Genomic DNA, 14,988 nt, shown 5'->3' with positions numbered 1-14,988 from the left:
GATGAAAGACATGTAAAAATGCACAAGTTCCGCAAATATACCTGTGCTCACTGATAAGAATTAATCATATTGTCACAGCACCATCCACACAAACTAATGTAGAAATGCATCCCAAACCGGCCATTCACTTTTAAAGAATCAAATCTAAGTCTGCAGTGTGATATATATGCAAGAGGACATGCAAATAGGGCCCTCTCTGTGCTGATAAAATCAGGCTATCCCGACCCTGCAGCTGGGAGAGGAGCCCCAGCTCCAGGAGTCCCAGGTGTTCCCATTCTGTGATCAGGACAGAACACAGATACCTCACCATGGAGTATGTGCTTGGCTTGGTTTTCCTTGTTGCTTTTTTAAAAGGTAATTCATGATGAACGAGGGACACTGAGTCTGTGAATGGATATGAGTGAAACAGTGGATGTGTGACAGTTTCCTGACCAAGATGTCTTGCGTCTGCAGGTGTCCAGTGTGACGTGCAGCTGGTGGAGTCTGGGGGAGACCTGGTGAAGCCTGGGGGGTCCCTGAGACTCACCGGTGTAGCCTCTGGATTCACCTTCAGTATTTCCAGCATGAACTGGGTCCGCCAGGCTCCAGGAAAGGGGCTGCAGAGGGTCGCGTATATTAGTAGTATTAGGAGGTAGCACAAGCTACGCAGACTCCGTGAAGGGCCGATTCACCATCTCCAGGGACAACGCCAAGAACACGCTGTATCTGCAGATGAAGAACCTGAAGTCTGAGGACACGGCCACATATTACTGTGCAAGAGACAGGGTGAGGGGACCTCGCTGGGAGCCCACACACAAACCTCCCTGCAGGAGGGGATCAGCACCACCAGAGGGCGCACACTATGCACAACTCTCCTTTGTGTTGCCAGGAGCAGGTGCAGATGGAGGTTACAGGTAGGTTTCCTGTCAGGGTCTGGGGGTTCCTGTCCACACAGCAGTTTCCCCAGGTAGCCTCTCTGGACACAGGATTCTGTGCTTACCTATTAACTCTCTGAATTAGATACCTGTTGTCATAGGAAAACTGCACTAACATGCACAAAAGACACAGTTGTTTGCATTGCTTACTCCTGTCCCTCAACATGACTGAATTACAGAATTTCTGAGGCACAACATCTGAGCCATTAGAGGAGTCCCAGATGCACTCCCTGTGCAGCCAGGACTACAGGATCCCACAGCTCCCCATTAACTTCACCCAGCGCTTGTCCCAATCAAACAAAGTGACACTCCCTCCTGACACTTGCTACTCAGGACGTTAATTGAGCTACAGCTTTATTCAATTCCTCTAAACAAGAGATAAATCATCTCCATGTATTAGTCTGGATTCTCCTGAGGAACAGAACCCAAAGCACATTGGGTCCATGACTAAAGCGGTTGGGAAGTTCCATGATCTACTGTCACAAGCTGGAGACCCAGGAAAACCAGTGGTGTAATATGTCTGATTCTGAACTAGGGTCTAGTCTCAGAATGTAGAGATCTGATGATATAACTCTCATAACAAGGGCCAGAGGGGACCACTGTTCCAGTTCAAACAAGCACATGGGAAGTAAAAATGAGGGAATTCTTCCTCCCTCTGCATCAGATTCTATTCAGAACCTTAATGGAATGGGTGATGCCCAGACAGGAACCATGGAAGGAAATGCCAGTCTCTTCTGGAAACACATCACAGACATCCACAGAAACAGTGGTGAATCTGGGCACCCATGATTCAGTCAAGATAACCCATAAAGTTAATCATGACAAGTCAACTTCCTGTAAACGTGGAGCTCAAAGACTGAAGACTTGAATTTAAATTAAAAATAAAACAAGAAAATTAATACATACATATAGGAACTCTTGGGACTACCTCAAAGTAGCACACTTCTGCACAGTGAGGGAAACAATCAACAAAACTAAAAGGCAACCTATGGAATGGAAGAAGATATTTGTAAATGACATATCCTCAGGGTTACTATTCAAATTATGCAATTGTTTTTTAATTATTTTCACATTATCAGTAGAGAGTGTGTCCATGCCGTTCAGCATACTGTCATGTGAGAAGCAAAATTCGTGTCTTCCACTTTTGTTTTGTGTTAGGATCTCACTGAACATGACACCAACACTCTTCACAAAACTTGAACCATACAGTACAGTACTGTTAATTACAGGGGTAATGTTGTGGAGACCCCTCTAGAACTTAATCATCTTGCATAACAGAAAATCATAGCCCTTGAGATCTACTCCTCATTGCCCCACCCTGCCAGCCCCTGACAACTGCCATTCCACTCTCCATTGAATTGTTATCAAATCCCAAATTCAGCTGAGTATTTCTGGAAAGGTCAATGTTCAAAGTATTAGTTTTGGTGGGAAAAGAAGTTGAGCTTTATTTAGGAGGCCAGCCACCCGGAGAAAAGGCAGACTCTTCTCCAAAAGCCAACTCTGAGGGTTTCTGCCCAACCCAGGGGATTTTAAAGGACTAGACGGTACTTAAACAAGGGAGTTCCATGGTGGATACCATTTTCGATCATGTGCAACCTCCATGGTGCAAGCTGCCAACGTAACCTCAACTCCCCTGCATCTATCTCCACCTGAGGAGAGAACCTCACAGGCATGGGAGAAGACTGCCAGAGGCCAGGAAAGAACCACAATAAGGGATTAGAGGGGAAATCCCCTGGGGCTCACACGTGTTCAGCAGTACTTTCTGTTCTCCCCAGATGGCATAAGAAAAACTAAAAAACAACCTTGTACTTCACCAATCATGACACAGAATGCTGGGAAATGTTTCCTCAGTAAACTCAGAGGAAGCTTCAAAGTAACAACCAAAAGGATCAATGGCTTGCAAACTAATAGCCAACCAGAATAAGACATGTAAAATTACAAAGCGATGTTTTTCAATACGTACAAAGGTAAAATTGACAGTCTACCACCATATCCCATGGAAGTAGGACGCATTGGTCTCCATAATGAGGAAAAGCAGTCATCCAGAGAAAGTGACCCAGCAGTACCACAGGACGTGGAATTGGTAGAGAAGTTCAGTGTGTTTTAATTGCATATCCCGTATCCAAGTAGAGGGAGAAAAGATGGAATGTGTTGAATAGAGCCGTGTTTCTCGGTCCAATTCCCTACCCATGTCCACGTGAGCACTGTTGACCATGGCCCATCTGACTCTCCCACATCCACCCCAGGTGAACTGATGAGCAGGGTCACCCAATGCCACACCCTGTGACTGTTACCTAACCCCACAGGTGGCCCTGAGGTGTAGGGTGCTGGCCACCCGGTACAGCCCTCTGTTCTGTCTGATGGTCTAGACCTGGCTTTGCTGAGGATCCTCCATTTATCCATTCTCACTGGCAGATGTCCCTGAGCAGGGGCATGAGGCTGGCAGAGGACCAGGTCACCCTGAGGGCACCTCTCTTGCTGTTTGCGCTCTGGGCATTGCTGGCTCCTGTCCAAGGTTCTCAAGGTCGTCCCTCATGGCGCTACATCTCTTCTGAGGTGGTAATTCCCAAGAAGGAGTGGCACCACGGCAAGGGCGTTCAGATGCCTGGATGGCTGTCCTATAGCCTGCATTTTGGGGGCAAGAGCCATGTTATCCACATGAGGCACAAGAAACTCTTTTGGTCCAGACATTTGCTGATGATGACTCAGGATGATCAGGGAGTCTTGCAGATGGACTACCCCTTCATCCCTCCAGACTGTTACTACCTCGGCTACCTGGAGGAGATTCCTCTTTCCACGGTCACCATGGACACGTGCTATGGGGGCCTTGAAGGTATCATGAAGTTGGATGACCTTGCCTATGAAATCAGACCCCTCAGCGATTCCCAACGGTTTGAACACGTTGTTTCTCAGATAGTGGCAGACACCAATGCAACGGGACCTACTTATAACCTGGGATATAAGGGGGATAGGAACCCCCTGTTCTCTCAAGCAAATATCAGTGCAGCCCCCAGGATCTCTAGTAAGTTGTATTCATCCCATCACGGAATTTTGAAAGGACTTGTTCTCGGTTCCAAAACAATGTATAGTGTGTTCAACAACGTGTCAAAATGTGCCCGATTCCTCATAAGGCTTGTTAGTTTGACTGACTCAATGCTTCAAGGTATTGATGTAAGGCACTATATTTCCTCCATGGTCATTTATAATCTGGAAGATCCAGTTGTCTTGAACAATTTTCAGGTGCCAGGGAGTCCGATTCATATCTACTTTCAAAGACACTTGTTTGTTGCTTTTAAACCACATACAGCTTTACTTATGAACAAAGATGCACCACATGAACTTCAGTTTCAGCCAGCCACATATGCGGTATGCGGATCAAAATCCATCATCTCGCTTGCTTCTCTAGGCAGACATTTTTTATTGTTGTCTGTGTTAGTAGCCCAAAAAATTGCAAAATCTATTGGTATTTTTTATGACAATAAGTTTTGTGCATGCCAGAGGAGGTCTACCTGCATTATGAATCAATACCCTATTATGACAGATTCTTTCAGTAACTGTTCCTTCGTTCATATGCAGCATGTAGTGGTGAATAATTTTTGTGAGTGCATATTTGACTCAGGACTTTCCTATTTCAATAAAAGCCTGACTCACGATCGTTGTGGAAACTATGTAGTGGAGCCAGGTGAGCAGTGTGACTGTGGCTCCTTCAAGCAGTGCTACAACAATCCCTGCTGTACGAGTGATTGTATTCTAACCCCTGGCAGCAAATGTAATACAGGCAGATGCTGTACAAACTGCACCTATTCCGATGCTGGGACACTCTGCAGGCCAATCCAAAATATATGTGATCTTCCAGAATACTGCCGTGGGGTGTCCGTGGAGTGCCCTGATGACTTCTATATGCAAGATGGAACCCCGTGCACTGAAGAGGGCTACTGCTATCATGGAAACTGCACTGACCGCACTATGCACTGCCAAGAAATCTTTGGCAGAAATGCTGTGAAGGCTGAAAATGTCTGCTATACCATAAATCAAAAAGGCAGCCGATATGGACACTGCAGAAGAGACCCAGGGGTATTCAAATCTAAACCCTGTTCCCCCACAGACATGCAGTGTGGAAGGCTACAGTGTAGTAACGTCACCCATCTCCCTCAGCTGCAAGAGCATGTTGGATTTCATCAGTCTGAGATCTCAGGGTTCTGGTGTTTTGGGCTGGATTCGCATCGTAGCACAGGAACAACCGATATTGGTCATGTGAGAACCGGTACCCCCTGTGCTCCTGGAAAGTTCTGTCAGGATACCTACTGCAATGGCAGTGTGGCTCAGCTGAACTATGACTGTATCCCAGAGAAATGCAGTCACAGAGGGATATGCAACAATAACAGGAACTGCCATTGCCACGTAGGCTGGGATCCTCCACGGTGCACTGAACGAGGCACTGGTGGGAGCACAGACAGTGGACCCCCTCCAAGAAGAATGCGGTCAGTCAGGCAAAGTCGTGAATCCGTGGTATATATCAGAGTGATCTTTGCTAGAATCTATGTCTTAATTGCTGCATTCCTCTTTGGTGTTGCCGGAAATGTCAGAACTATCAACAGACAGAAAGTTACGGAAGACACTGTTGATCAAGACAATGCATAATTCAGCCTCCAGACCCCTAAACAACTATAGACAAGCCTCGTGGCTCATCTGTGAAAATACAGTAATGAGGCGGCACAGCTAACATCCACGTTTCCAGGGGTCTGCGGGAGACACAGGGGTCCACAGGCACATCATGGACCTGACACCAGGTCTCTGATGCGTCACTGAGCAGAACTCTGAAATAAAACTTGAAAACGGCATGCTTGTGTCCTCTATGTATTTTTGTAAGCCTGTAAGAGCCCAAACGCTGCCTAAGACTCTGTGCAGAAGACCTGAGTCAGCAGCTGTGTCTTGGGCTGAGGTTTCTGGTTCCAGAAATAAGAGAAGTTGCCACAAGCTCCTTTAGGGACAAATTCATGAATTTTCCCCAAAACTGTGCTCTTGCACACTGAGCTTTGTCTCATTCTTCAGGTGACCTCTCATTTCCTGGTCCCAATATGGGTTCAGGGTGATGGAAGGCTATCACCCACCCATACTGCCTGTCCCACACTGGGGTGTCTGTGGGCTGGAAGGGAAAGGGACATGGATTCGATCCCAGCCAGTGCAAGCTGTGCCTTCCTGGAGAGCAAATTTCCAAATGTGGGAGACTGAGACTATGAGTCTGAAAGTAGCCCCCAGTGAAATCAATCAGAAAGGTAGGCACAAGTGCCTATGGATGTCTCTGGCATTCCGAGGGAGCCCGATGAATATGAACCCCTTTTCTCCTTCTTTTCTCTATTTTTCAGTGAGTTCATCCTTAGATGAGTGTCTGCCTAGGATTTCCACTTTGGTTCTCCCAAGAACCTTCTAGAAGTCCTGCAGAGTTGAGCCTGTGAAAAGTTAGGGACCCTTTTTCTAAATATTTTTTACTATTTTTACAGTTGTCTAGAATATATTTTAAATCATAATAGTGATATTAAAGTCTGTTTATTTTCTTCTGAATTAAAAATACACAACTTTTTAATACTAATTGATTAGGAAATTTTCAGAACTAAATAGTAACTGTTTCAGAAATTACTTTGGAATAAGAATTTATCCCATAATTCACCAACACATGAAGCACATAACAGGATTTTCACTTCAGTTCATACCTAGAATCCTTTTGTTGGTGCAGATAGTCTTGTAAGTTGTACCAATGTGTGCCCATGCATGCACTTTGTCTCAAAGACACATGGTTACACAAAGTATTAGACTGCCATGTGTACACATATTCTCCACGTTCCAGGGCAAACAGGTAATCATACTTTCCCAGCACCTCCTGAAATTCCTGTGCAGCCACACTGCATGTTCCCAGCAAGAATGCATCCAGGAATGTTTGGGAAGGAGGGCCAAACAGGTGCCCCGGCCACCTGCTCAGTAAACTACAGAAGGATGCTAAGTGAACTGTGGAGTAACATCAGCCCTTCTGTCTGTTTGGACACACGTGTTACAGATGCAGACCTATTCAGTTAACACCATACATGTGCTGGAAACGTGAGTTTACCTTCAGGATGAAGTAAGAATGGGTCCTGTGGAGGATCTAGCACCCACAGGCCACACCCACTAATTGATGGGAGTCTACACACCAGCACACAGCGATGTGGGCTTCAAGTATAGTGCTGGGTCTGAGCTGACAAGCAGAATGTGGCTGAACCTAGAGCCTAGAAAGGTGAAGAGGAGGAAGAAATTCTCCACCAAATGTTCTTGTGGACCAAGAACTAAGTTCACATGACCTGGATTAACAGGGGAAAGAACCAAAGTTCATTGTGTGTGCACAGAGGTCCCCCTAGATACACATTAACTAGATCAGAGAAGTGAGGGCCCCCTAAACTGACATTAATGAGCTAAGCAAAGTGAGTGCCCCCTAGAGTAATATTAACTAGATAAGTGAACTGTAGTGTGCCCCCTAGATTTACTAACTAGATAAAGTGAGTGCCCCCTCAGATATACACAAATCAGATAAGCTAAGCAGGTGCCCATTAGATTTATATTGACTAAATAAGTAAAGTGTAGCGTGCCCCCTAGATTTACATTAACTAGATAAGCTAAGTGAGTGTCCCCTAAATTTACATTAACTGGATAAGCAAGGTGCGTGCCCCTTAGATTTATATTACTTAGGTAAGTGAAGTGTAGCTTGCCCCCTACATATATGTTAACTCCATAAACTGAGTGCCCCCTAGATATAAATTAACCAAATAAGCAAAGTGGAGTACCCCCTAGATACCCATTAACTAGACTGCCAAAGTGACTGCCCTCTAGATTTATGTTGACAAGAGAAGCAAAGTGAGTGCCCCCTAGATGAATAACTAGATAAGTGAAGTTAGTGACCCCTAGATTTACATAACTAGATAAGCAAAGTTTAACCTGTCCCCTAGATTTATATTAACTACAAGAGTGAAGTGAGTGCCACCTACATATACATTAACTCCATAAAGGAAGTGAGTGCCCCCTATATATACATGAAGGAGGTAAGTGAGGTGACTGCCCCTAGAATTATATTAACTAGATAAGGGAGAGAGTGCCCATAGATATACATATACTGGATAAACAAAGTGAGGTTTCCCTAGATTTACATTAACTATCTAGGCGAAGTGTAGCTTGCCCCTAGATTTACATTCACTACATAAGCAAAGTGAGTATGTCCCCTAGATTGACATTAACTAGATATGGGAAGTGTAGCTTGCCCCCGAGATTTGCATTTACTAGATAAGCAAAGTGAGTGCCCCCTAAACATACATTAACCAGATAATTAAAGTGAGTTCCCCCTATGCTGACGTTAACTAGATAAGCAAATTGAATGCGCCCTAGATGTACATTAATTAGATAAGCAAAGTGTGCTTCCCTAATGTGTCCCATAGATTTTCATTAACAAGACAAGGAAATGAGTGCCCCCTAGATTTACATTAACGAGATAAGTGAAACGAGTGCCCCCTAAATTCACATTAACTAGGTGAGTTCAATGAGTGCCCACTACATAAAAATTTACTGGATACGTGAATGATCCCTAGATTTACATTAACTACATAAGGGAACTGAGTGCCCCTAGATTTACATTAACTAGATAATCACAGTGATTTCCCCTAAATTTATTTCAACTAAATCAGCGCAGTGCCCCCTAGATTTATATTAACTAGTTGCACGAGATCAATATTAACTATATAAGTGAACTTTAGTGTTCCCACTAGACGTACGTTAACTACATAAGGGAACTGAGTGTCCCCTAGATTTACATTAAATCGATAAGCAAAGCGAGTGCCCCCTAGGTCTATATTAACTAGATAACGGTGATGAGTGCTCCCTAGATATACGTTAACGAGATAAGGGAAGTTAGTAACTCCTAGATACACATTAACCACACAAGCAAAGCATTGCCAGCTGTTTTCAGCAAAGCCAGAAAGCAGTGTTCTGCTTTGCTATGTGTTCCCTGTAATGTCCTACACCAGGACATACCTATTTGATTTCCCACATGTCTGACTTACTTCACTTATCCTGCTGCCCTCAGGATCCACCCATGTTGTCACAAAGGGCAAGTTTTCATTCTTTCTTACGGACGAATCATAGAATTCCACTGTACATACAGGCCACACTTCTTTTTACCCATTCTTCTGTCTGTGGACACATAGGGTGTTTTGATTCTTGTAAATAATGCTACAATGCACAAGGATGGGGAGAATGCACATATCATTTAAAGTTAGAGTTTTCACTTTCTTTGGAAAGTTGGACTTCCACAAAGACTCCGGTCCATGTGTGATCATCTAAGACCCTTTCCCAGAACCTCGGAGACCACAGACAAGAAAGGCGGAGCAGGTTCAGGGGTCACTGTAGAGTCCATAGCCACACTCAGGTATGTTCACCTATGCATGTGTAGGGAAGACTCTTCAGGGGTCCATTGGCATATGGAGCTGGATCCCACAGGGCCCAAAAATGCACATTTGTTTGTGGATGGATGCCAAGTTTTGGAGGGGTGTGAGAGACAACACAGGGACATCTTAGGCTGCTAGGAGGCTGACATTACCCCTCGACTACACTTCCAATTCTTTTGTGAGATTCAAAAGACAAAAGCATCAAGTGTGACTAGAAATCAATGCTCATGGGTACACAATACATACAGATGTGACCTGTGACATCAGTAGAGTGGGGAGTGGTGTGGAGCTGTTAAAGTGTACTTGTCCATGGGATTGAATTTAAGTAGTTATCAGTTGACAGTAGACTGTTATGGCTTTAGAGTCTTTTGTGTAAGGGCATGGTAAGCCCAAAGGATCTATCTAAAGAATGTGCACAAAAGGAACAAAGAAGAAAATGAAAATGTGTCACTGCAAAATATCAACTAAGCACAAAGAAAGCCATTCATATGGGAAATGGAGTACAAAAGCTGTGAGATGTAGAAGGAAAACACAGATCTTATGTTATGTCCCAATCACAATAAGGAAAAGTGTTCACCACTCTTGTTTTGTTTTGTTTTGTTTTGTTTGTTTTGTTTTACATCCCAAATTGTTCATGATCTATCCCCTGGCCATAATGTCTTTAATTTTCTTCAAAAATGCCATGATCTCTACTTAGCACCAGTGTCCTAACACTTGTTGTTATGGCTGTTGTTTCTATGAGTGTACAGAATCACATGAAATTATTCCCACCAACACAGACACATGCACACTTGTATGAAATCTTCTCTGTGCATAAACATCTTTAGGGTTAATATCACATATTGTATAATTTGCAGTCATGTCCATGCATAGTTAAATTATTACTAGCCAAATGTGTATAGGAATGTCTTCTAGGAATACCTTTTTTTTTTGGCCCCAGATTTATTGAGATATAATCAACATATAACATTATGTACGTTTAAGGTGTACAATGTGATGCCTTGATACACGTATATAATGCGAAATGTTTACCAAGTTGAAGTTAGTCAATACATTCTTCCGCTAAATTATGGTAAGAACATAAAGCAACTTTCAATATATAATATGTATATTAATTATTGTCATCTTACTATACATTAGACCCATGGAAGCTTTTTGTCTATCTTCTAACTGGAAGTTTGGACACACTTAGCAATGCCCCCCCCCCATTTTCCCTGCCCCTCAGTCCCTGTAACCCACCATTGCACACTCTGTTTCTGTGAATTTGATGTTTCTAGACTCCACATGTAAGTGTGATCATACAGAATGTGTCTTTCTCTGTCTGACTAATTTAACTTAGCATAAGTCTTCAAGCTTCATCCATGTAGTCACAAATGGCACGATGAACTTTTATACGGATGAAATCTATCATCTATCTATCTATCTATCTATCTATCTATCTATCTATCTATGTATCTATCTATCTCTGTATCCATCCATCTATCTAATCTCACATCTTCTTTATCTATTAATCCCTTGATGAGCAGTTAGGTCTTTTCAGTGTCTCAGCTATGGAGAATAATACTGCAATGAACATGGGGTGCACATATCTCTGATGTAGTGACTTCATCCCCTGTATATATCACTCAAATGGGATCACTGGGCACAATCATACATTTGTTTTTAATTTTTTGAGAACTCTCCATACTGCTTTCAGTAGTAACCTCACCAGTTTACATTCTTAGGGACAGTGTACCAGGTTTGCTTATTTCCACATGCTCACAAGCATTTGTTATCTCTTGTCTGATGGTAACAGCCATAATAACAGGTGTGAAGTGTTATGGGATTGTGGCTTTGATTTGCATGTCTCTGGTGATGAGTGATGTTGAGTACCTTTTAATGCACTTGCTGGACGTTTGTACATGGACTTTGGAAACATGTCCTTTCAAGTCCTCTACTCCCCCATTTTTTTAAAATTGGGTTGCTTGTTATAATATTCAGCCAAATGAGCTTTTTTTCAATTTTGGATATGAACCTCATATCACATGTTTTACAATTTTTTTCCATCCCTGTAAAATGTCTTTTCCTTTGGTGAATGTTTCTTTTCCTAAGCAGAAGATTTTTAGTTTGATGTGTTCTCACTCACTGATTTTTGTCTTCGTTGACTGTGTATTTGGAGTCATATCAGAAACATAATTTCCAAGACCAAGGTCAAGGAGATTTTTGCCCATGTAGTTTTTAGGTGTGTTATGGTATCCCTATCTGGTTTTTGTGTGAAAGGAAGGCAGGCGTTTTAAAACTAGTGGGGACATTCACTCTTCCACTCAACTTGGGCACTAGCAGACAGCCCCTTTGTGTCTCCAGCTGAGGAGGGAACCCCAGTCTCCTGGAAGTAGCATATCAGGAGACTTCCAGAAGCCAGGAAAGAATCACAATAAAGGATTAGAGGGAAAAAAATCCTAGGGCTCACAAGTGGACAGCAGTAGTTTCACTTCTCCCCAGCTGGAATAAGAAAATACTAAAATACAACCTTGTACTTCACCAATCATGACACAGAATACTGGGAAATGTTTCCTCAGTAAACTCAGAGGAAGCTTCAAAGTAACAACCAAAAGGATCAAATGGCTTGCAAACTAATAGCCAACCAGGATAAGACATGTAAAATTACAAAGCAATGTTTTTCAACACGTACAAAGGTAAAATTGACGTCTACCTCCACATCCCAAGGAAGTAGGAAGAAGTGGTCTCCATAATGAGGAAAAGTAGTCATCCATATAAAGTGAACCAGCAGTACCACAGGACATGGAAGTGGTAGAGAAGTTCAGGGTGTTAAAATCGTATATTCTGTATTCAAGTAGCTACAGGAAAGATGGAATGTGTTGAATAGAGCCATGTCTCTGGGTCCAAGTCCCTACTATGTCCATGTGAGCATGCTTGGACAGGTCCCGCCTGCCTCTGCCACATGTGCCCCAGCTAATCTGATGTGCAGGGTCACCCAATGCCACACCCTGTGACTGTTACCTAACCCCATAGGTGGCCCCCAGGTGTAAGGTGCTGAATGCCCAGCACAGCCCTCTGTTCTGTCAGATGGTCTAGATCTGGCTTTGCTCAGGATCCTCCATTTATCCATTGTCACTGGCAGATGTCCCTGAGCAGAGGCATGAGGCTAGCAGAGGGCAAGGTCACCCTAAATGCGTCCCTCTTGTTGTTTGCATTCTGGGCAGTGCTGGCTCCTGTCCAAGGTTCTCAAGGTCGTCCCTCATGGTGCTACATCTCCTCTGAGGTGGTATTTCCCAAGAAGGAGCTGAACCACAGCAAGGGCATTCAGATGCCTCACTGGCTGTCCTATAGCCAGCGTTTGCGGGGCTAGAGACAAAACTTCATTTTTACTTTCAATTTCTATTAAAAATATTCCTATTTGGGGAGAGAGGGGAAGATGGCGGCTTAGGAGAACACCTTATCATGCTGATCGCTTAGATTCCACCCACATCTGCCTAAATAACCCAGACAACTTCCAGAAGACTAGCAGAATGGAATCTCCGGAGCCAGCACACACAAGAGGCCTATGGAAGAGGGTAGGAAGTGCAGAGAGGCGGTGCATGCTATACGGACATGGGGGAGGGAGGCAGGTGGTGGAGGGGGAGACTGCCCGGGAAGGCACAGCCCCCAAAATCTGGCTTGCAAAAGCGGAGGGGCCGAACTCTGTGAGTTCTGACAGCCAGCGGGGCTTAACATCTGGGATGCTAAAAGTCAACAGCTCTGCTCTCAGAGAGCGGGGAGAGTAAGAGGACACCTGGAGGCAGAGTTGATGAGTCCCGGAAGACAGAGCTCAGCTCGGCAGGAACAAAGGCAGTGGCCAGCGCCATCTCCCTCTCCCATCCCCCAGCCGAAATCCCAAAGGGAACCAGTTCCTGTCACCAAACTTGCTTGCATCACGCAAACACCCAACACTGTGCTTCTGTGGATCCATCACTCTGACGGGTCTGCCTCCCTCCTGGTGCTTCAGGGCCCCTACCACAGGGGACCACTGATGGCAAAGCAAGCTAAGCCTACCCCTCCCGCCACTGTGCACCTTGTGTATCCACCCTGCTTAATATACCAGATCCAATGGAAGCAGCACCCCAAGCCTGGAAGTGTGCAAGCAGCACAGACAGGGGCCACACCACTCCACAGTGAATCTTGCCCCTGGGAGAGGGTAAGATAAGGTACACACCAGTGTGACTGTGGCACCAATGGTGGGCTGGGGTTAGACATTGGGTCGGCCTGCAGCCCTGCCCACCAACACAAGTTACACCAGACAGCACAGGGGAAGTGCCCTGCAGTTTGGAGCCACCACAGGGATTACCAAAAATGGTGAAACGGCAGAACTCGCCTCAAAAGAAACTCCAGGAAGTAGTGACACCTAACGAATTGATCAAAAACGATTTAAGCACTATAACACAACAAGAATTTAGAATAATAGTCATAAAAGTAATCACTGGGCTTGAAAAAAGCACAGAAGAAAGCAGAGAATCTATTACTACAGAGATCAAGGGACTAAGAAATAGTCATGAGGACCTAAAAAATACTATAAATGAGGTGCAAAATAAAATGGAGGTGGCCGTAGCATGGACTGAAGAGGCAGGGGAGAGAATAGGTGATTAGAGGATAAAATTATGGAAAAATATGAAGCTGAGAAAAAGAGATAAAAAAATCCAGGAGTATGAGGGGAGAATTAGAGAACTAAGTGATGCAATCAAATGGAACAATATCTGTATCATAGGAATTCCAGAAGAGGAAGAGAGAGAGAAAGGAGCTGAAGGTGTACTTGAACAAATCATAGCTGAGAACTTCCCTGATCTGGGGAAGGAAAAAGGCATTGAAATCCAAGAGGCACAGAGAACTCCCTTCAGATGTAACTTGAATCAATCTTCTGCATGGTATATCATAATGACACTGGCAAAATACAAGGATAAAGAGAAAATTCTGAAAGCAGCTAGAGATAAACATGCTCTAACTTACAAAGTGAGATCCATAAGAGTAGTGGCAGACCTATCTACTGAAACTTGGCAGGCCAGAGAGGAACGGCAGGAAATCTTCAATGTGAGGACCAGAAATGCAACCAAGAATCCTTTATCCAGCAAGTCTGTAATTCAGAATAGGAAACATAAAGGTCTTCCCAAAGAAACAAAAATGGAAGGAATTCATCACCACTAAACCAGCCCTACAAGAGTTCCTAGGGGGGATTCTGTAAGTGAAATGTTGCAAGGACCACAAAGTATCAGAGACATCACTACAAGCATGAAACCTACAGATATCACAATGACTCTAAACCCATAACTTTCGATAAGACTGAATGTAAATGGACTAAATGCTCCAACCAAAAGACATAGGGTATCAGAATGGATAAAAAAATAAGACCCATCTATTTGCTGTCTACAAGAGACTCATTTTAGACCTGAGGACACCTTCAGATTGAAATTGAGGGGATGGATAGCTATCATGCTACTGGAAGTCAAAAGAAAGCTGGAGTAGCCATACGTATATCAGACAAACTAGACTTTCAATTAAAGGCTGTAACAAGTGGTGAACAAGGGCATTATATAATAATTACAGGGTCTATCCAGCAGGAAGAGCTAACAATTATAAATGTC

General features: G+C 43.9%; 1 protein-coding gene and 1 pseudogene across 1 annotated transcript; both read left to right on the top strand.

Annotated features, from left to right (window-relative positions):
* The first annotated feature begins 293 nt into the window (after positions 1–293).
* LOC125168155 (immunoglobulin heavy variable 3-23-like) overlaps positions 294–14,988 on the top strand; it is a 23,644-nt pseudogene continuing 8,949 nt past the window's right edge.
* On the top strand, positions 3,246–5,741 carry LOC125168478 (disintegrin and metalloproteinase domain-containing protein 21-like). The gene has a single exon (XM_047863641.1). The coding sequence runs from the start codon at positions 3,330–3,332 to the stop codon at positions 5,553–5,555; it is 2,226 nt and encodes a 741-aa protein (XP_047719597.1). The 5' UTR covers positions 3,246–3,329; the 3' UTR covers positions 5,556–5,741.

This window comes from Prionailurus viverrinus, chromosome B3 (assembly GCF_022837055.1).
Source record: "Prionailurus viverrinus isolate Anna chromosome B3, UM_Priviv_1.0, whole genome shotgun sequence".
NCBI classification, from domain to species: Eukaryota; Metazoa; Chordata; class Mammalia; order Carnivora; family Felidae; genus Prionailurus; species Prionailurus viverrinus.
This window is presented reverse-complemented; position numbering and strand designations above follow the sequence as displayed.

Bases quoted from the DNA above. Each gene is read 5' to 3' on its own strand.
- LOC125168478 (XM_047863641.1), top strand. From the start codon at position 3,330: ATGTCCCTGAGCAGGGGCATGAGGCTGGCAGAGGACCAGGTCACCCTG.